A 23,521-nucleotide genomic window follows, 5' to 3' on the forward strand; every position below is an offset into this window, starting at 1 on the left:
GTTCCAACACATGGCAAGTTTCGTGAAATGGATTGTACAACGCGTCGCGAGTTTCGATGTGTTACACGTGGTAACTCGGGTTGCGACGCATCGCAGCTCTTCGTGAAATCGGGTGCAGGGGATTGGGACTAGTGGATCGGTCTATTTGTGAAGAAACAATGTTTGTTTTATAAATCATAATGAAGGGCTTATTTTTCAGAAGCAGTCATTGGCATTTTTAATGATATGCATATATGTACATTCAGATTTAACAAACGGCTTCCTTGATTTTTGTTCGAATCACGGCAGCACTGTAAATATGTACTCTGTATAATTTATATATGTATAATAAATCCTCTCGGAAATAAGAAATTGCATTATTGTGATGATCTCTTCAATGTCTCAAAAGTCTGTATTAAAAAAAAAAATAATAAAAACATCAAGATTTAGAACTTCACACAAAAGTATTGGCACACAATTACGCAGGGCTCAATGAAGACACAATGGCAAAGACACATGCAGTTTATTACAAGCGGTCGGTTACAATTCCATATTTATAGCAAATAATATACACTTCCAATCAATTAACAGGTGAAATCGGACACAGAAAAATTGCTTGCTATTCATATTCTACCATACTACGTACACCAAAACACGACCACATTTCAAAATATGGCCCTCGAAGAGTTATGTACAGAACGTGCGTATTGATAAAGAAAGTGTTATTAACTCTTTCAGTGCCCGCGAAATTTGAAAAGTTTAACCCTAAAGTGCCCAACTTTGAGCGTTTTTGTTAATTGTTCGAAATTCTGTAAAAAAAAAAAGAAAATAAGTTTTACTCACTAAATTTTTGTTGTTCTCTGGTATATCCTTGATATATTGGAAAGTCAAAAGTAGTCACAAACATAGTGATACACCCTGAAACACTGGCCTGAACACAGGGGAATTCCGACCCTTTGGAAGAAAATACGAGATTTAGTGCTGCGCCCTCTCGCAAGAACTCGAATGAAAAAATAAATACAGGTCGTACATGCATGAAAATGGTACCATTAGAAAGAGCGAGAGCGCCCCCTTTTGATAACATATTTACTCTACCTCGTACATGTACAAGGTTTGGCAATTTTAAGTACGAACATTACCTCGTACATGTACGAGGTTGGCGCTTTTGTACTAACAAATATACCTCGTACATGTACGAGTTTGGCACTGAAAGAGTTAAATATTGGACGGATTTATAATGAAAAAAGGGTCTTAAATACTCGCTATGCGGACGGATTTAATAGTGTCTGTTCATTTTTACCAAGATGGCTGAAATGAAAGTGAACATAAAAAGACTTCCCTTTCTCAAGAATGCAAAACCTGAGAAGAAAATACACTAATGTGGATTATTTTTCCTACTGCGTAAATGTAAGAGAGCAATTATTTACAAAAGTAGTCATAAATAGAATAATTGACCGCATGTCCTTATTGCGCAGCTGTACTGTGATACCTATCTGTGGCACAATGCCCCGTGTTTTTCTGAAAATGGAATTCGAAAATAAATTGAATGTGTACCTTTTAGAAAGTTGTTGACAAGCAAAGTACACAACCTCAAACATTACAAACAATCCCAGAAAAAACAAGCAACGTTGGATTTTTAAACAATTGAATTGGACGGAATTTGAAAGTACTTGTCAATTTGGACGGAAGCAATAGGATGGAATTATCATTTCAATGTTTTCCACCTCAAAAAGGGTCTATATAAACAAATGGAAAGATCCATTACCCATTTTTCCACCATCCATACCCATTTTTCTGAAATGCATACCCAATATGCATGTCCCTAAATGCATACCCTTATTAATCCAGTTCGCTTAAATTCCTCATGTAAAAAAAAAAGGTCAAACTTTTTTCTCTGTTTTTCTACAATTACGACAAAAAGGACAGAATATAACAGTCACTGTTGGATGCTGCGACGGACTTCACTTCATAGGATTCAAATTATTATTCTACCGCTTCTACGCTTTGCTCAAATCGTGTTTAGAAATTGAGAGAACTGTATAACTGGCAGCTGAAATAATCAATCTCGACTCATTTACGACTGATCATCCCTCACCCAAGTTCGCCCCCCCCCCTCCCCAAGTCAGTAATAAAGCATAACTTTCTGAAGAAAAAAACTTGAAGCAAATTTAACAAAAGAAGAGGGGTTCACTTTGGGTATTTCCAGCGCATGATGGCCCCGTCTTGGCTGACGCTGACGATGTACATCTGGTTGGGGCAGATGCTCAGTCGGTTGATGGCGCCACTGTGGCCGATCCCGACGTGGGTCACTTGAGCGTCTCCGTAGTCCCAAAACTGTTGAGCAAAGAGAAAGGGAGATAATAGTTTACAAATATTGAATGCTTCGAGTGGTGTAGTAAAACTAGTCTCCCGAGGTGATCCATGGACCATTCTATCTTCCCGAGGCGAAGCCGAGGGAAAATAGAATGGTCCATGGATCACCGAGGGAGGCTAGTTTTACTTCACCACGAGATAAAGCATTCAATATTTGTTCACCCACAGATTCTGCTTGATTTTAATATTTTAAATTATTTAAATCTGAAAACAGCTGAAATAAACTTCAATTTCAATACAAAATTGGTGGAAAATGTATTTCTCTCTTAAAAACTACCCCTTCATGAAATGTTTGAACCCAAGTCTGCGGCGCACTCTCTTTGGAATAATACGCGCTACGCACAACGCGCACACCAGCATGCATTTGCACACAAATACCGCGCCGTGGAAATAGTACTTTGGTTGCTAATGGTATAGTACTTTGGTTGCTATGCGCATAGTGCTTTTGGCCGTGCACAGAAAGATAGCAAAATTAGAAAGTAACATGTGACTCGCTCTCGGCCAATCAAGACACAGAATCTGTGGGTGAGGTGTTATAATAGAAAATACATGTAAATAAGATGCATATATAAGCAAGTCTGGGCGAGGACTGTTAGTCGACTAGTGGTTGATTTGGGATGGAACTAACGCCTGCGCACTAATAGCAACTTGCGAACGCCTCTATTCAAACGATGGTCAAAATGTCATCGCAAAACTTCATGGTCCTGGCTCCCTGTTGTGTACAGCACAGTGGACTTCAAAAGGTTCGTAGAAAAAAAGCCTCAGGACAAAGGTTTCTTGTAAAAAAAAAAAAGGCAGCCACCATGATTGAAAAAAAAACCAACAAAAAAAAACACACACAACCGTTTGTTCATACATACTGGATTTTGTATCCTTGTGGAGTCATTTCTTTGTTCTCGTGTACTAAAATTTTAGAGTTTGAAAATGTAGTTTCAAAATGGTTCCAAATTTAACCAGAATTAATTTCCTGGGCTGAAATTCGGACTTAATATCCTTCAATACATAAAATACTTCAATTTGCGACAAATCAACACACCTTAGAAATTCCTAGTTTTTGAGTAAAATCCGTATATCCATTTCGTGATTATCTTGTGGGGACGTATTCACAGATAGAAAATGCTCTGTGGAGACGAATACAATCTTTTGTTCCCTTTTATTCACATGTCTCCATATTGGTAGTGAATTACAAGACAAAGCAATGCATGTATTCATTTTGTGTTACCTTGATGAGTTTGTCGTCCCCACCAGTCACAAAGTTATCGCCGTCCGGCGACACCATCATGCCGTTGACAGCCCCCGTGCTGGCTCCCTCCGTCTCGCGTATCTGGGTGGTGCTGTAGGTTTCCCAGTAGCCAATCTGTGATAAGAAAGTATCAAATATCAAGTTTTCGAAAATTCCATGGAATTTTGCATTGGTGGTTGAGTGGCTCAGACATCTGAACTTAGAAGTGAGAGGTCATGGGTTCCACTCCCAACGAAGAAAAGTCGGGGAATTTTTTTTCTTACATATTCTCAGACAGTTACGCGCATTTTTGAATCTTACTGGAAAAGAATGAAACCAAAATTTAACTGCCCAAAAAATATAGACTAAGTTGCCTAGCAGAGCTCCAGTCGAAAGTCTCAGTTTGAACATAATTTATACTCATTTTTAAAAAGTTGCACACAGAAATGTACTGGAACGGGATTTGAACCTGCGACCTACAGACTGTCATTCCGGTGTCACATGAAAATCCGACTCCTATGAAAATCGGACCCCTATTTCCCTATTATTGGTTACTCCCTCGCACGTGACAGGTCACTCTCTCAAAACGATCCTAAAAATAGCATAGTATCGTACTCACGCGTGCGCAGTACTACCAATGAGTCCACATTTCATAGAGTCGGATATTCACGCTACACCGGCACTCTATCAACTGAGTTATCCAGCCCTGTGTTGGCAGTTCCCCATTTTGTCAATGTAAATTTGTTCAAGGTGCGCTAGTCAGAAGCCATGAACCCATATATGCCATGTAGCCAGGGATCTCGCCCAAAGTTACGAAGCTAGCAACATTTATAGCAATGCTGCAAACTGAGGAATAGCAAATACTCAGTCACTTTGTCAGTCAGTGACTCAGTCTGTCAGTGGACCAAAGACTGGCCCACCGGGTCAAGCCAAAAAATAAATCAACTTTAATTTCAGTTTAAAATGTCTAAATTTAACATGCAAGGTTCATACAAGATCTAAGACACAATTCCATCATTTTTTGGGTATATGTAGCCTAAGGTGTGATGAAATAAAAACGACTATTGTTTCTGTCATGAAATGAGTACAAAGGGTACTTTCGAGAGCTATTTTTCAGGCCCTGTTTCGACCCGAATGTGCAATTTGTGTAAAAGTCGTCGTTGCGGGCAGCAAACAAAACAGTAAATCGTGACGTAATAAACAGGACTCGTTTATGCTACTCTGCATCGGGAGTCCTGTTTATTACGTCACGATTGACTGTGTTTTGTTTGCTGCCCGCAACGACGACTTTTACACAAATTGCACGTTCGGGTCGAAACAGGCATGACAGGACTTGAAAAACAGCTCTCAAAAGTACCTTTTGTACTCATTTTATGACAGAAACAATAGTCGGTTTTATTTCATCACACCTTAGGCTACATATACCCGAAAAATGACGGAAATGTCTTCGAGCATTCCACAACCTCTTTAAGGATTTCAGGAAGAGCTTGGTTGTAAGTCTATACATAAGTCAAACTGACATATTGGCTTAAAACAGTGCCTGCAGGACACAATGATAACCGATATGTTGATACACAGCTTATTGTTTTAATCAAATCTAATTCCAAAGTTTTGAGTTAAATACCAAACCATTCACCCCCCCCCCCCTCAAAATGGAAATTAATCATCTATTTTCAACTTTGTCAAACGGTGAGTTAACCCCGCTGCAGAGTTACAACAGAGTCGATCACAAGCCGATTCACAAGACCTTTCATTAACCTATTAGCCCTCAGCTCGATCCTTCACGGTTGGAGCTCAAAACAGCAGTAGTTCTCACCTTCCGATCTGTTCCACTCGTCAAAACCTGGGACTCGTCCAGGCTGTAGCTCACGCATTTGAACAGCGTGTTGGCGAAGATCACGAGGTGCCGAGTGCCTCGCCTGAAGTGGGGAAAGACAAAAAACACCTTCTATGATATAAGTTTCTTAACTTTATTTTCTTTAGATTCAATTTGACTGGCTGTAGAGTTTTTTTTAGCTTTATCAAACCTAGAGGTAGAAAAAAATGAACAAATTATTTAGTTTCAGTGGCGTGAGAAAAGCACCCGAGTGATATTTGAGGGAAATCTGTGGAATCATCAGGTAGGGATTGAAAAGCTTAGGCAGATGTTGGCCTGGCTGGGATTCCAATTCGGGTACTGAGGTGGACGGCAAACAAGGTAGTGATGCACCACCTTGACTATCCTTGGTTACAGAGACTACAAGTCCTGCAGCCGATTTCTCGAAACCCCGCTTGCGCCACAATTTTACAAGTAAATCGTGATCGTCTTGGCACAACTTATCAAGGTTGATACAAGACAGCTTTGTGTTTGCGGTACATTAATTGTACCTCAAAAGAAAGTCTTCAGAAAGTCGGACAAACTTATTTCAAAATGGCGGGCTGAGGTGGTTCAAAAACCGTTTCGCAAACGAACAAATTCCTACACAAACAGCTGTTTGTTAATGCTGTTATTATCCTCGTCCAAGAAAGTCGACTAGGTATTGGGGTCTAATTACATTTTGTAAATAAGCTATTTTTTTATCATAACTACCCAAGTAAAAGAAATCTTTTCAAATGGGTTTCTACAGCAGGTTTCTTCCTCAAAACTGTAACTCTAAGCCGACACTCGTCTTCAACGACAAGACAATGCAATGATTTCCAGACGAGAAGACAACCTTCTGGCTGATCTTAAGTTAAGACGAGTTCAGGCGATTTCTAAGGAAGTTAGGACACGTTGAGCGCGTCTTAAGTTTGATGAAATCGATCCTAGGACGAGTCAGACCTAAAGATGAGTAACATTTCCTACGAGGGTTTCGTGACATCGGCCCTTGGTCCAGCATGCTCCACTTGGGTAGCTGAAAGACCTACAAGCTTCAAGAGGCCAAAATCAACTTACGAGAGATCCCAAATGATGCAGGAACCATCAAAGCTGGCACTGATGCACTCCCGGTCGTTCTTGCGCACCACGATGCAGGTGACTTCCCCCTTGTGCTCCTTCATGGTCCTCTCCAGGTCGCCCCGCTGCTGGTCCTTGATCTTCCAGACCCGGACTTGCCCCTCGCCGCCGCCGCTAATGATGAACCTGCAGTCCGAGGTGGTGGTGATGGCCGTCACCTTCTTGTTGTGGGCGTCGTTGATCTGGTACTTGAGCTTGCCGGATTGCGGGTAGAAGACACGGATCTTGTTGTCGTCCCAGGCTGTGAGTCGAGGTAGGGGAAGCGGTAGGGAGGGGGGGGGGGGGAAGTAAAAATAATGTGGGGATTGACTAGAAGACCATCACTCTTGCAGGCTTATTGGGACTGAAACTAATTGTCAGTTCAAGATCTAAGGGCCCCGAGGCGCCTCAATTTCTACACAGAGTTGTAATTCGGGCAATTCACAATGCGATGCACCACCAAGAGTTTGCAATGGAGAGTCCATTTTTCAAGTTTACGGTCGACAAAACATGGCCCACTTGAGCGAGTGTCAGTAGACAACTTGAACTAATTTGTTATAGATTGGGGCATAGCGTTCTGCCGCCTTACAAAAAACCCCATATTGATAAAAAGAAAAGAGCAAACAGATACTCGAATCACACGCTTACGAAACTGCTGACCAAACAAACTTCAAATAGCCCGCGCTGCGAATTGGTTAAACATCTCCCACAATGCACCGGGTAAAATGAACTCTTCATGGCAAACTATTGGTGGCGCTCTGCACCGTGAATCGCCCGTATTCATTTGAATAGCTTGCAACCAACAAACCCTTTCCCCTACATACAAATGATCTCAAATTCAGTGCACCTGACCACGAGACATTCTGTGGCACCCCTACAACTACTTTTTAGGAAATTGACATCAAACCTTCTGCAAGACTGTCTATTAGGCCAAAAAAAAAAAAAATATTCGGTCTCTGGTCAGACCAAAGTTCCGGAATGGACGCGGCCACGCTTTTTTTTTTTTTTTCTTCAGCGTGGATTGTACAGACAAGGTGGGTACTATTTTGCTTTTTTGGTGTCCTCATGTACATTGGTGGCCTCCATAATTTGCCTTGGTGCTTTCGATCATTTACCTTGGTGCAATTTCCCATTCCTTGGTGCTCTTTGGTAAAAAAAAATTGAGGAGGTGCGGAAATAGAGGGCGCTGTTGGAGCTACCGCGGAACATTTTGGAAAAAAAAAAGATCGACGCGCATGCTTAAAATCGACGCGCGCGCTGACCAGAGACCGACTTATTTTTTTTTTTGGCCTTACTAATAAATTTTGAGCTCCTTACCACTGACGATGCCAGAGCCATCTCTCATCAGCTCAATGGCATTACAGGTCATGTTGGGCACCGTGATGGACAGCACATCCCTGGAGGTCTTGGCGTTCCATACCCGGATGTCGCTCTGCGAGCAGGTCGCGTATAGGTCTGAGCAGCCGCTGCAAGAAGGAAGGAAAAACATACACTTCAACAAATTAACAAAATCAGCTGGCTAAACGTTTCAGTCTTATATAAGCAAGACCTTTTCAAAAGCAACAAATTGAGAGTTTCACCTGTAAATCAAAGTGCTTCCAAATGTCTGTACGAGCCTTTGTGTTAAAAACAAAAATAATTGTTTGTAATTACGATCATCAATATTCCCTGCTTCTGTTAGTGCATGGCTGTGTTTTCCTGAACACTGCCAACGGAAAGCATTTTCTTTTTCCTTTTTAATAGTCTACATCGACAAATGCGATATTTTGCGCAAAAGCTACAACCGATTTTTAGGAAATTGAGGTGAAAACATATGCAAGACATCAGTTCAACTACTCATAAAGTCTTGAAAGAAACATTGCGCGGCAATGTCAGAAACAGATATACCTAGGGGTGTGCATTTACGGGTAGTACAGGAACCGGGTAACTGATTGAAAAAAACTTGGGTATCCGGGTACCCGTTAAAGAAACCCAACGCCAAACATGCCAAAATTCAAATCTCAGAAGTTGCTGTTGAGATTGCTTACAAAGGTCCCCATGATAATACTACCGCATCGGCGCATCAATACAGCAAGACTACAGTGAGCTCATTAGCTATAAGGTGTAAACTGCAGCTTTTGCGGGCGTCAGAAATGTGAAATATGTTTTGTTTTCCCATGTGGCCTGGTTTTCACTTTGAAAATTCCCCACAAATGACTTCAAAACCTTTCTCTTTCATTGTCTGAGAAGTAACTAAGTAATTGGTAAAGTTGGTTACGGGTACTCCATCCCATAATCTAGAACTGGTTCCTGACATTAACGGTCGGGTACTCGGGTACCTGGTTCCGATGCACAGCTTTAGATATACCAAGAAAGTGGGGTTCCCCCCCCCCCACCCTCCCCCCCCCCCCACCCCCTTGAGGGTTAAACAAAAAATTGATACCCAAATTGTCGGGTTCCTGTTTCTAAATTCCTGGGCACAAATTCTGCATCCACAAGTTCATAAATAAGAAACAAAATAAATTGTAATGATTATATAGCACTTTCCATCGTATCAACAATCTCAAAGCGCTTTACAATTATTCCCCCGCTGGGCGTGCAAATTATGAGGATATGTAAAATAATAGCCTGAACCTTTTCAAAATGGCCTCAGTTAAAAATGGTAATTTTCCATAAAGGAACCGATCATTAGTAACACAACCGTTATTAAAGTGACAGATACCAATATAGATATCCATTTTGAACAGTATAAAGAAATCATATCAACAATCTCAAAGCGCTTTACAATTTCCCCCGTTCATCAGGCCACAAGACAATGCGGCAGCCGATATCAGCGAACATTCAGTCCTCTACCCTCACAGATAACCATTCACACTCCTGGGTGGAGCGAGGCAATTGTAGTAAAGTGTCTTGCCCAAGGGCACAAACGCTAAGTTCCTTGCACCAGGGTTCGAACCCACGCACCATCGTGCATGAGTCAAACACTGTAACAACTGGACCATGGCATTCTACAGGTACTAAAAGTTTTCGATCCAGATGAACCTCTTTAATAGATATGGTGTTACTTGGTATCAATGTACCTGTGTGTCTTTGAAGCTGAAAATATAATATAATGCGAAACCAAAGACTTGAATGTTTGGACTCACTGAGGGAATGCAATGTCTGACACGCTGCCGAAGTGGCAATCTCTCAGTTGCTCCCGGGTGAACTCCGCCAGGTTGAAGCGATGAATCTGAGACTTCTCGGTACCGACTAGGAACTGAACACAATCAGAAGAATGTTCCACATTAGAAGAAATATTTCAAAATGAAACAAAAACTTCCGTTGATGTCATTCGGTTCCAAGGACCATTCAATGGGTAAGCTATGGGCAAGTTCGCGCAAGAACTATTGTTGACCAATGGTTAACCATAGTGTGACCAAAGTTAGCCCAAACTCTGTCTAGTCGACGATGGTTGACTACGCTAGTCGACTATTTGGAACCAGCCTACCGCGGCTGGCCGCGCAACGATTTATAGCTGGTTATCAATAGCAATTTACATAGCATAGTGCAGAGGGGACCAACTTTTATCAACAAAAATGGCGGAAAACGAAACTGTGAGCGCTAAATTTCTTTTTCATTGTACAGTTTTTCCATGTTAGTAGTTTACGATTTTGTCACCATTGTACAAATAATATTGGCGATTATGTAAGATGTAAAGATTATGTACGGTGTAAATAAAGAGAAATAACAAGAGTTGAATAATTATTGTGCGACGCCATTTTTTTTACAGTCGTTTACTTGACAAAAGTTCGACTAGAGTCGTTCGCACTTCAACTTCAGTGCGCATGCGTTAGGTCTGTCGATGAACCAACCACTAGTTAACCACTGGTCCTTGCCCGAACTTGCACCAGGATGGACAAAATGTCCATCCCAATAATGAAAGAATCTAAACAAACGCAGCCTTAAAGGGAATATACATCATTTGCTTTTGCTGTAATTTTCAGAAATGGATGGAGTTGGGGGATTGGAAATATATAGCAAATATAGTTACACTGACTTTTTTGGGGTTTTGGGTTCGAAAATGCTATAAAAAACCAAGAAAAACGATCATTTTCCTGTAGTCTGGTTCCCTGACTCCATATAAGAAGAAACAGAGCAGTTTACATACATTGGGGTATTGTAAGGTCAGGGAACCAGTCTAGCTGGCTCGTACCCGTTCATAGGTTTGTAATCGATTGCAAACAAGTGCGATTGTCAATTGGGGCCAGTATTTGAAAAAAAAGCCAGTTGTTTCCAACGCTGATCGGCCGATCAGCATTGGAAATTGATACAAAAATACCATTTTTCTTGCAAATGACAGTATACCAGGTGCCATGATTTTACAGGATGCTTTACACTGTCATTCACTAACAGTCCAGCAAGGTATTTCAAAATGATTTGGTAGTTTTATTTTTTGATGTTTGCAAATGTTGTTCCCTTTAATTCACCCATAAGTATCTGTACTATATCTTCTTTCATTGTGTTTAGGGCCTGTCTCAATTCCTACTCAGGACGAGTTCCAGAACCAGTTGCAGGTAGAATCAGTCACTTGTCTGGAAGACGCTCTGCTTTTGTTCCGGAAACTGTCCGGGGAAATTTTTTTCATAAGCAACTGCTTGACCCACCAATACTGATAACTTTATTGCGGGAAGATTGTGGGGAAGTTGTTCAGAATCCTGCAACTTATACCCGATACAATGTCCGCATCTTGTCCGGAGCTCGTCCCGGATGAGAATTGAGATGGGCCCTTAATCACCGAAGAATCAATCATACCGTAAAGAGTTTGGGCGGTTTCAAGAGCTACAGGGAGTTATAGGCAGGGCGGTTTTGGGCACTACAGAACAGACACTAAAGGCCACAAAATCAATACAATATCAAAAACAAACTTGAGCAGTTCGTCGGATGCCCGGCAAAAGGGCATAAGTGCTCCGACGTGAAAAATAACATTTCAAGAAAATTGTATTGAAATGATACAATGTTCTCCTACATGCATTATAAATCCAATCTTCTCCCACGCGTATTATAAATCCTACAAAATTTTAATTTGTCACGCGTATGAATCATAATTTTTGGAACAACTTGTGTTAATTTCCGATAACAAAGCTCAAAAATAATAAAAATATGCAGTTTTCTACATATGCCCTTTTGTTGGAAAGATTTTGGTGATTACGCATTCGCGTGTTTTAGGGCCGTAAGCGCTCATACACCCTTCTGCCAGGCACACGACGAGTTAAGCTACTAAAATTTCTCCTCATACCTTTGTTTTAAAAATCCAATGTACATGTATATATACTGACTTAACTTGCCGTACCCCTCCGTTTATTTGTCTCTTCTTATTAACTCACCTGATGTCCCTTTCCCCTCAAGACCAGCGACGTGATGGCACCAGAGCCTGGGATCTTGTGGCTCCTGGAAGACAAAACAAACAAACAAACAAACAAACAAACAAACGGTTAGAAGCTAGTCCCATCATGATAAACATTAACGATATTGAAATGTACGTTACACAATGGATCATTTGCAGTTATCCAGAAAAGTACCAGCCTCGACTCCATGTGCTGCATGCGCGTTCCTTCACTTACATCAGGCCATGTAGAATATGAAAACGATGCTGATTGACTATTCAGAGCGTACTGCGCGCGTATTTCGAAGGCTGCACGCCCTATTATGTGGTCGCGTTGTCTCCTGCACGTTTATTTTCACGTCCAAACATTTTTTCGATGCCTTAAGTTACGGAGTCTGGAAGCCTCGTTTTTCGACCAATAAACCTGTGTCTTGTGTTGTAAAAGGGACGACAGAGGTACGCACATTTAATATAAATCCTTGCTCTCTAACGCGCCGTCCAAATCTCATTTTTGAAAAGGATTGTTTTAAAAAAAACAATATTCAAAATTGAAAGCACTGCGTCTGGGAATTAAACGCATCGACTGCAGTAGAATGATATTTGCTACAAGATACCGACCCCCAAATCCGTCCATTTCTGGAAATGACAGCAAAAACAAAGTGTTGCATAATACCTACCCTAACCCACCTCACTCCTCCAAAATCCTCCTGGCGGTTTTGGAGGATTCTAGAGGATTGAGGATGAATGGTGATTGAAGCACATGAGGATTTTGGAGGATTGAGGATGAATGGTGAATGAAGCACAAGAGGATTTTGGAGGATTGAGGATGAATGCATTTTGAGGCAGGACTGTCTGATGATTTTGAAGGATTTGGCGTTGGTTATCCTTCATTTAAACACAGTGCAAAGTTTTGGGATGAGGAGGATTTTGGAGGATTGAGGATGAATGCATTTTGAGGCAGGACTGTCTGACAATTTTGAAAAATTTAGACGGAGTTGAAAAATTTTGGAGGATTTTGGAGGATTGAGGATGGTTGTAAGCAACAAGGGCCTAGGGGGTTAGGGTTAAGAGTCTGACACATTTGAGAGTCCGACACTTAAAAAAAGGAAACAAATGAAGAATGAACAGTGCCACCTACTTGGTCTTCTTGAACTGATCTCCCTTGATGACGGCCACCGTGCCGTCACCGGCGCCCACCAGGATTTCCCCGGTCCACAGCAAGGCAAGCGAAGTCACCCCCTGGCTGTACTTGTCTTTCTCGGGGCCGAACTTGGACAGTAGGTTGTTGGCCATGTAGATCTTCAGGATGTCGCCGCTAGTGGTGCCGCAGTAGAAGTAGTCATCGTCTGGCGCCACCTGTTGGCGTTGGAAATATTAACATTGCCATTAATCTGTTAACGGCATTTTGAGCACCTTACTGATCAAAATTTAAAAAGAAACTGAAATATCAAAAGTAAGAACGTTATGGTATTGGTGTGGCATACTGAAAATTAAATTTGCAAATTAAACTTATAAATTTTTAGCATGAGAAAAGATTGAAGCTTTCCCCCCCCAAAAAAAAAACAACAATGCACTAATTAAATCGACCCATGCAGATCTAAAATGTTTCATATTTGAATTAAGACTTCTGGCTCCTTATTCTTCAGTCATAATGTATCAATATTCGTGAACAGTACATTATAGAAAGAACAATTTAAGAAAATATGAAAAGTTGTGAATGGAATTGGTGTTTTATTAATGGTTTTCTTCGCTAATTCTTCAGCAGAGAGAAATCCATTAAAATCCATGTTCAGCAGAACATGGTTGATTTTTTTTTCTTGAAACCTTACTTTGTATTTGCTGTGTCTGATACAGATTTTATTCCCAGAACTCTTAGCAGAAAGCGTAACATTTCCAAATATTACTGACAATTGAACTACGTTAAATACATGTTGCCATTTCCCATCTTAAGGCCCCCCAAAAAAAGTCTCCGGTTTCTGGTATGCGCGCGCGTCGCCGTAGCCATGCGCGTCGGCAAAATGAAAAAGTTTTTTTTTCAATGAAAGATGATGTCTCAAAACCGCCAAACTCACTGGTTTGACTGGAATCCTGCTGCTGCACAATTTTAACGTGTTTTTAGATTGGGGTATGGTCGAGAATAAGCTTTATGTGGCCTCTCTGGACTCCCATATATTTGCACTAAGTTTAGTCGGGCACCATTTGCAGCCATCAGCCGACATTTGAAGCAAAACTAGAACGGCGAAGCCGCCATGGCTCGCTGTCGAAGGCGGGAAGGGAGGCTGAAGGTAGGGTTGGGGATGGGCATGATGGGGATCAGGATTTTGGTTGATGTGCCAGGGTGTAGGGGTCAGTTTTTAAATGCCAACACCACTTTTTGGGCAAGCTCCATACCAGAAACCGGAGACTTTTTTTTTTGGCTTAAAACATCCAATTTTAAATTGAAGAAAGAAGCTTACCTCAATGCATTTCACGTAACGCTTCAGCTGGCCCATGTTGCAGTCCACTGGGCGGATCTTGCGATTGGCAATGTCAAGCGTCCACACACGAATCGTACGTCTGGAACGAATAAGTCACATTCAATGGTCATTAAAATGGTCATTAAAGAAAATAGAGGCATCACAAAAACAATGAAAACCATATTTGTTTCTTGCCACACTCACACATTTTATTGATGAAGTCTGACAGTGCCATATCACAAAAATTCAACAGGGATGGTCAATTTTCAATTTATGTCATGCGTGTAAAACTAAAGTCTGTCCCGAGCCTATATGGCCCATCAGGCCGGCGTTTATCTCCGGTTTCCTTGGCATGAAACGACTGAGAATATTTCTATTCCCCTTGGACAGGATGCCAGTCCATCGCAGGTTACTCCCCAGCTAATGCTGGTACCCATTTATACTCCTGGGTGGAGAGAGGCAAGTGGGGATTAAGTACCTTGCCCAAGGACACAACGTATGGCCGGCAGCTGGATTCGAACCCCTGACCCTCTGATCATGAGTCACGAACCCTTACCGCTAGGCCACACTTCATGTCATGCGTGTATTGTACATTAAAATGAATCAAAATTAATTGAAGGGTTTTGCACAGTAGAGGCTGTAATAGCAAGTTTGGCCACTGACTCTTGGGTACTCTAACTTAAAATGGATCCATGTTCTTCTTTTGGGAACTTCATATAACCTAAACAAAGCCAAAAGTTACAGTATTTCTATTTGGTTTTCCACTTGAAAACGATTCCAAAAGCAGAAATGAAGCCATACCTGGAGACGAAATCAAATTTGAACAATGCATTCCCCGTGCTATTTTTGCGTTTCACCTCGAAAAGCAGACTTGTTTTTCCAACTGCTATTGTTTTTAGAAATATAGAAGTTATTTGCTTTTGAGTGAGACATTGAACAAAAAAAATCCATCAACGTTTAGTTATTGAATTATTTCTTCACAAAAATTGCTTTATTGGCTGCCATACAGTTCAGCTCTCGCAGGGCAGGTTCATTTATTCGCAAAATTATTTTCCTTTTTCAGTGGGTTGCAGATGTCCAAAGTTGGAATAAAATAAAAAAAATTTGTTAAAACAAAACATACAAATTAAAAATTCATTAGAAGAAAAAAAATGCATTTTTTGAAGACCACAGGGTATCATCTTTAAGGACTCCCTAATTTTCCTTACAATTTGACGTCTTTGTCTGGTATAATCAAAATATGGCATTTCGGTGCAATGGGCAAGTTGGCACACTTTCTAAGTCACTCACTCTCCACCGGTGACAAACTTGTCCTCGTCGTTGTTGCAGTAGGCGATGCAAGACGTCATGCCTGCGCTCTGGACAGCGGCTGGCGCCCCGCAGACCGACTCCTTCTTGGCCACGTCCCAGACCACCACGCTGCCGTCGTCCTTCCCGCCCAGGGAGACCAGGTACTTGGAGCTCGGGGAGAAGGCCAGGGACTGGACTTTGACCTTGTGCAGTTCCAGCTTGCAGTACTGCTCTTTCTCCTGGAAGTCCCAGATGATGATGTTGGCCTGAAATGATCAAATTGTAGTAACAAGACTTATTTACCAGGGCTCAAATTTCAGGAAAAAATACTGGAAAAGTGCAATCTAGTAGCTGAACAATTTTACTGGAACTAAGGTTTGTTATTTAAACAAGGTGTGAAACGAAAAAAAGACAGGAACGTGATCTATTGATCATTTATCATTGAAGATGGTAGTTAGGTGTAATAAATGAAGAACATCGGGTCATGAAGAGTAATATTTGCCAATATAATGTGCATTTGGCATGACATACTGATCTTCAGTTGGAAAAAAAAAAACTAGATCACCAGTCTTGTATACTCGTTGAAAGCACTACATTGGCACTTAAATCACTGCTCTCGGTCCTGTGGGTTGAGTATTTCAAGTCCTGTTTACTAACCATATTCTCTGAACAAAGCAGGTATGCTCTGTCCAATTTTGTACTGTTAAGTACACTCTCAGTTGATAAAAAAGAATTAGATTTTGTTATTTTTCTTTGTCTGAACCTGTTCTTTGTAAGTGTCTTTTTCAACCCTCTTGAGGATTTTTGTGAGGTAAATTATGTCAGTGACCAAATTAAAGAGGCACTAATCATTACTCTCTGAACTCAAAGTTTACCTGCCTAAAATCTTTCATTAAATTGTTAATACAAAAAAAAAAAAATGAAAGTTGTAAATGAGAAGTCACTTGATGAACCCTCCCTCTTTGGCTGGCAAATCCCAACCCGGTAGTCAAAATAAATCAAGTGACTGTTTCAAACAGTTGAGTGCTCCCTTCTCACATAAAGCAGGATTGACTGGTTGTAACTGTCATTAAAATTGATACAGCTATGCTCTGACTGTAGAAGATTGATAAGCCAGCTGTGACTACCAGTCACCTGCTTTTATCTGTTGATGGAATATGACTACAGCCAAAAAAAATAATAGTTCTGCTTCCGTTTTCCCTACCTACCCTATTCTGACAGCCCCTACCATAATTTTTTTATGGGAAAAATGAGGGGAAAAACACCCAAAACCATCAATTTCTAACTTTTACCCTTGACAACACGCAGACGCCTCCATACGATCGTACACAAAAAAAATTGGCCAAAAAAAATATTTCCCTACCTACCTACCCTATTTTCAAATGCCATGTAATCGGAAGCAGAACTTTTTTTTTTTTCGCCTAGTCACAGTGTCTATAGAAATATGGTCCGACTGTTGGTGACTTGCCTGCCTAAAAGGCATGGACGGGAAAGTGGAATGACTTTTTGACTGTCTGTGACTGATCAAACAAAAGTGTTGATGAAAACTGTTTCATCTGAATCTGACAACTTCAAAAACTAGCTGTAAAACAATTTGAAATATTCTTGCTGTTTCATTGTAAGCATGTTCCAATAGCAAGTACAACTTCAGCTGTTTCTGAGTCTCACGTGCTCCTAAGTAACAGCTCAAGAGTCTCACCTTAAACCCCATGTAGGTCTCCTGACCCGAGGCGATGAACTTGCCGTTCTTGGACACGGCCACGCAGGAGACATTGTCCGTGTGTCCCTGCAAGAAGCTCTGGGTGTTCTTGGCGATGTGCTCTATGATGACGGTGTTGCCCAGGGGATAGATGATGTGCTCCTTGTCGGGATGGACCTTGAAGCCGGCAAAGACTTTGCCTGTCATGGTCAAGGGACAAGAAATCAAGAGTTTTATTCACAAAATGCTACATGGTGCTAGTCCGGAAATTTGGGACTCTCAATACTGTGTATGAGTAACAAATTTTTAGATATATTTTTTCAGTGTTTACATACATGTATGGCTCAATGTACCTTAATGAAACTTCTGTTTCAACAAGAAACACATTTAGGCCTATGCTGTACTGCAGGACAAAAACTGAACTAAACATGGTGAACATATTTTTAAAATTATTATTATAATTATTATTATTTGAATAATGCTGAATAAAAATTAAAATACCCTACATGGAGAATTTCTCTTGATTGGGGGATAGTTAAAATGTACCAAACACAATGGAGAATTGAACCCCGTATAAGGGGAATTCTCCCTTTATGGGGAGATTCTCCATAATTGGCTAGAATCCCTAGCTGAAAAAAACCATTAAACTTCACTGTCTTCAGTATAAAAAAAATTGGTTTAAAACTAAAAGTAAAAACAATCAACCAGAAACAACAACAGGAAAGAATGTAGACAATCCAGGCGCCACTTCTTTGGCTGTGTACAAAGTCTATGGAGAGTTGAGTGCATTTTTAAAGTATTTTCTAACAAAATTGGAAATCTTCTCAGTCCCACATTATCATTTCATGTATTTTCAACAATTTGTAATGACTGACCTTCAAAACTCATGTTGTTTTGTTTTATTTATGGCAGTGGATATTTTGCCGGAGACGGCAAACCTTCAGTAAACGTCTGTTTGCCGGATATGCACTGAACATGCGCAGTTACTGGGTTTTTTTTTTTAAACATTTTCCGGTTACAAATTTTAGTCTGGCTCCATGCCTATATTATCGTTGTATTTTTGTATTTACAAGATGGGAATCAGACCATTTTATAATTTCGGACTTTATTTCCCTTTAAAAAAAAATCCTCCAGAGCCACAAATCTGAAAAAGAAAAAGTAGCCTAATACTCTGCAATAAAATTTTTCAGACATAGGCCTAGGCTTATTTATTTGGGATGGGAAAAAAAACCTTAAAATTGTGGCGGGGATCAGGATTCGAACTCAGGACATCCCACTCACTAGAGCCATTGCTTAACCATTGCACCGACTGTGCTACACAACTTCAGTGGGAATTTAATACATATTATAATTCAGCCCTATCTTAAAGAGTACAGCGCCCTCTGTTGATATGGATTGCCGTCGGCAAACCTTTAGTAAACGTTAGTTTGCCGGCGATACCTCCGGCAAAATATCCACTACCTTTATTTTTTATTTTTATTTTTTTTAAGTGGCGTCACGATTCAACAATATTCTTTCCCAACAACAAAATTAAGGCCTCAAGAAATCCTGTACTGGAAATCCTGGCCTCGTTTGGTGAAGGTCCATGATGTTAATGCGTTTATTTTGGTGTGGACATGTGGATCCGCTACGCCTACGGCCGGGTCCAGGCGCTGTATGCAGCCATGAAATGCTTAACCATTGGTGGACAATAACGATAATGTTGCTACACAACTATCAGTGGGATATAAATTAAGTACTATAATTATCAAATTCAGCCGCTACTCTTTAAACAAAGTAATTTTTTTTTTCTAGCAATCTTCCCTTTCAACATTTGTAATGACTGACCTTCAAAACTATGTTGTTTTGTTTTATTATGGCAGTGGATATTTTGCCGGAGACGGCAAACCTTCAGTAAACGTCTGTTTGCCGGATATGCACTGAACATGCGCAGTTACTGGGTTTTTTTTACTTAAACATTTTCCGGTTACAAATTTTAGTCTGGCTCCATGCCTATATTATCGTTGTATTTTTGTATTTACAAGATGGGAATCAGACCATTTTATAATTTCGGACTTTATTTCCCTTTAAAAAAAATCCTCCAGAGCCACAAATCTGAAAAAGAAAAAGTAGCCTAATACTCTGCAATAAAATTTTCAGACATAGGCCTAGGCTTATTTATTTGGGGATGGGAAAAAAAACCTTAAAATTGTGGCGGGGATCAGGATTCGAACTCAGGACATCCCACTCACTAGAGCCATTGCTTAACCATTGCACCGACTGTGCTACACAACTTCAGTGGGAATTTAATACATATTATAATTCAGCCCTATCTTAAAGAGTACAGCGCCCTCTGTTGATATGGATTGCCGTCGGCAAACCTTTAGTAAACGTTAGTTTGCCGGCGATACCTCCGGCAAAATATCCACTACCTTTATTTTTTATTTTTATTTTTTTAAAGTGGCGTCACGATTCAACAATATTCTTTCCAACAACAAAATTAAGGCCTCAAGAAATCCTGTACTGGAAATCCTGGCCTCGTTTGGTGAAGGTCCATGATGTTAATGCGTTTATTTTGGTGTGGACATGGTGGATCCGCTACGCCTACGGCCGGGTCCAGGCGCTGTATGCACTTCCAATCAGCAGCGGCAACCCAAATGAAATGACAGTGACACAAGTGCAAGAAGTGAAGAACAGAAGACCGACACCCCCAAATCCTCACCATTAAATCCCGTCGTGGACAATAACTCCAACATCTTATAGTCATCATCGTTGGTCGTCATGGTTATATTTCCTCTCGATAACAATGTACTATGTTGTTAAGCTGAAATACAAATAATTTACCAACTTTTGTAAACTCAGAAAAATTAAAGTCCGATACAAATAAATCGCTCTCCGCACGAGCTTTGCAGTTGCTATGGAATACCCGTTGCATCATGGGAATTCGTCTGTAACTTTTCTGGTCAATTGGTGGCGCTATACCTCTTTAACGGTGACGTACGCGGGGTGCGTAATTTTTTTTCCCTAGGAGGGTTAGGGGCAATGTCATGAATAATTCAGTTTTTCCTTTGAATCATTGCAAGACTAAGGTTCTCCTTCTATTTTCCCCTTAATGTTAAATTATCTCAGTGATAAATTTGGAGAAGAAAAATAGCTGATGAAAATGAGCAGCGACGACGTGGATTCGAACCAGGGATCTTTGTATCCATAGCTCATCTCGCTATCCACTAGGCTACTGTGTGGACGACAACCGTTCTTTAAAATGCTTTAATGTATTGTAAGGCCAAAAAAAAAAAAATATTCGGTCTCTGGTCAGACCAAAGTTCCGGAATTGACGCGGGGACGCGGCTTTTTTTTTTTTTTTTTTTTTTTTCTTCAAGCTTGGATTGTACAGACAAGGTGGGGTACTATTTTGCTTGTTTGGTGTCCTCATGTACATTGGTGTCCTTCATAATTTGCCTTGGTGCTCTCGATCATTTGCCGTGGTGCAATTTCCAATTCCTTGGTGCTCTTTGGTAAAAAAAAATTGAGGAGGTGCGGCAATAGAGGGCGCTGTTGGAGCTACCGCGGAACATTTTGGAGAAAAAAAGATTGACGCGCATGATTAAAATCGACGCGCGCGCTGACCAGAGACCGACTTATTAACTAGTTGAGTAACTAACAACAATGCTGTTGATGTCATTGTCCGTTCTCATGGATAAACATGAATTATTCATGACATTGCCCCTAACCCTCCTAGGAATAAAAATTACGCCCGCGGGGTCCACTTTGCAGAGAGCTAGAGCTAGCTAGGCAGGTTATACGGACCAGTAAATAAACTTCCTTAGACCTCAGTGATAATAACCCCCACTTCCAAAAATCAGAAAAAATACTCACAACTCTCCAAAGAAGAACTTTTAGCCTCTGAAGAAGAACTTGCTAAGTTCGCAACGTCAGGCCACATTAATTTTTAGAACTCTCCAAAGAGTTTGATACACACATCAAAGGAAAGTTTATTTCTTCATCTTTAATTTTCTGTTTAATATTTTGGGGTTAATTCCATGACTTTTGGGAGAGATTTCCATCCAAAGATGATCACCCCAAAAACGTAAAAGTAGTCCTGAAGCCCATCGCCGTTTTGAAAAATTATGCCATCGGCACTCTATTCAAGTGCAAAATAGAGCAATTTTAGGGCCCAATTTCATAAAACCACAAGCTCACAGCAGGCCCGTGGCCCCCCTGATGCTCAGGGCTGGCGACGGGCCTGGCCCACAGTCGGTTCAGGGCTTCCAACCTTCATTTTTACTAACCTTCAAGTTCATGGCCCACAAAATGCTCTAAAAGCAGAAAATTTGAATCGGGCGAACGTGCCACTAGATTTAGGAGATGCACAATTACATATCTTTTGTAAAAAAAATAATAAATCCGAAAACAGAAAAAACTAGGCATTTAAGAGACTGTAAAGGCCTAAGTATTTTAGGCCAGGCGCGATTCTTTGGGGGTTTCTAATACCCCCCCCCAAAAAAAAAAATCCATAAAAACAATTGGCAGTAGCAAATGTTAGAAGATGACGTCACATGCAAACAGTTCCCCCTAAACCAATAATTATTGTCGTGAGAAGGGGGCATTTGCACACTATTGGTTGATAGGATTTTATCAGTGTTCCCAATTGAAAATATGGTTCGAGCCCCCCCCCCCCGGCCTAATATTGTCCGGAGAAAAAAAGGTCTACATTTCAACACGCCTCCCTGCAAAAAAATTCTGGATCCACCCCTGCCCCCCCCCCCCCCCCTAAAATACAGGCTCTAGAACAACGCCTGTTTTAGGCATGACTTCCCAACACAAATTTTCAAAACAAACAAAAAATAAACATCGTTGAAAAACGATAGTCTAAAATAATACCAAGAATTTCACATCAACAAAAAACGAAAGAGACATGGCAAAAGCCCATCTCTTCTAGCGCCCTACATATCGTTTTCGAGTGGATGCACTCCATTGTCAGATAGGTTCATTAGAGAGATAATCTGTAGGCCCCTACATTTCTATTTTATTTTGTAGGCCCTGTATTTCTAATGTCGACAATGACCTTGTTTTGAACGTAGCAATTGCTGTCTGTACAACCGCACAGGAAATGGCTTGATGAAAAGAATTAATCGGGACCGGTGTCCTTCCCAGTTTAATTTTCTTCATCGGCCCAGAAAACAGCATTTAATGATAACTGACAATAGCCAAGAACAGACTTGAGATGAAGGTGGAAACGAATTCCCCGAGTAAAGACTATTTACATAAAAACAAGAAAACCGAATCGCCACAAAGCTATAGACGGAAAATCAATAATGCTCAGATATAATAATAAGAATGGAATAATTTTATATAGTTTTAATTTACCTTAACGCGAACATTGAAATATTTTTGAAAAAAATCGTTAAAAAGTTTAATAGCACTTTAAAGTAATCTCGAATTGGCAAGCATACACATGGCCCGTGGAAGATAAAAATTACTTATACGCCTTTATTTCTCTTAGTGAAAGAATTTTAATTTAATTGGTCATTATTTTATTGACAAGGTCGATGACACAATATTGTACAATCCATAGAATTCTTAACACAAATATATTTTTTTCTCACAATGTTCTTTGTGCAAATTAGGCAATCAACCTTTTTTCGGAGGATGACATCACAAACTGTTCTGTATTTTGAGGCTTATTAGATTATTCAAATTGGAAATTAACGTCTGACACGCCTGAAATTGAAGGTCATCAATTTCGATACACTTTCGATGAAGAAAAGTAGATGAAGCGCGCCATTGGTTGGTCTAATTGGAGCGTAAGCCTAGGGTCTTTTAATCACATGCTTCATCGATCTTGGATGTAATTGGCTGAAGCCTGCAACTGATGAATATTTAAACTCCCTGCTTCAAGTAGTCGCAAAGGAAATGGTTTTTCATCAAGAAAGCAATTATATTTTCTTGCACACGCGCGCGCATGAGTTCCCCCATCACCGCAATGCAGATGTATTGGATGACCGACTTGAAACTGTCCAGCAATTTGACAGACGTTTGTGCGGAGCAGTGGAAATAATTCCATTCGACTACAATAACCGCTGCTCCCATTTTGAGTTCTCTTCTTCGTGCTTGTGTCGGGAAACTTGATTCTGTTTTCAATCTCGATATCAACAGCTATACACAAGCTCCAAAGAGAGAAACTATTGTTTATCCAATTTACCTATTTTTTTTTTCTTGCGAGAAA

General features: G+C 40.5%; 1 protein-coding gene across 1 annotated transcript; it reads right to left on the reverse strand.

Moving 5' to 3' along the window:
• Positions 1-1,779: 1,779 nt before the first annotated feature.
• Positions 1,780-20,235, reverse strand: LOC119737503 (cilia- and flagella-associated protein 52-like). The gene is made up of 12 exons (XM_038211916.1): positions 20,018-20,235; positions 17,317-17,516; positions 15,618-15,883; positions 14,328-14,427; positions 13,010-13,227; positions 11,873-11,936; positions 9,653-9,765; positions 7,845-7,993; positions 6,489-6,789; positions 5,391-5,493; positions 3,575-3,709; positions 1,780-2,313 (listed from the first exon to the last, which is right to left on the reverse strand). The coding sequence occupies exons 1-12, from the start codon at positions 20,076-20,078 to the stop codon at positions 2,167-2,169; spliced, it is 1,857 nt and encodes a 618-aa protein (XP_038067844.1). The 5' UTR covers positions 20,079-20,235; the 3' UTR covers positions 1,780-2,166.
• Positions 20,236-23,521: the final 3,286 nt, after the last annotated feature.

This window comes from Patiria miniata, unplaced genomic scaffold (assembly GCF_015706575.1).
Source record: "Patiria miniata isolate m_02_andy unplaced genomic scaffold, ASM1570657v1 HiC_scaffold_3, whole genome shotgun sequence".
Taxonomy (NCBI): domain Eukaryota; kingdom Metazoa; phylum Echinodermata; class Asteroidea; order Valvatida; family Asterinidae; genus Patiria; species Patiria miniata.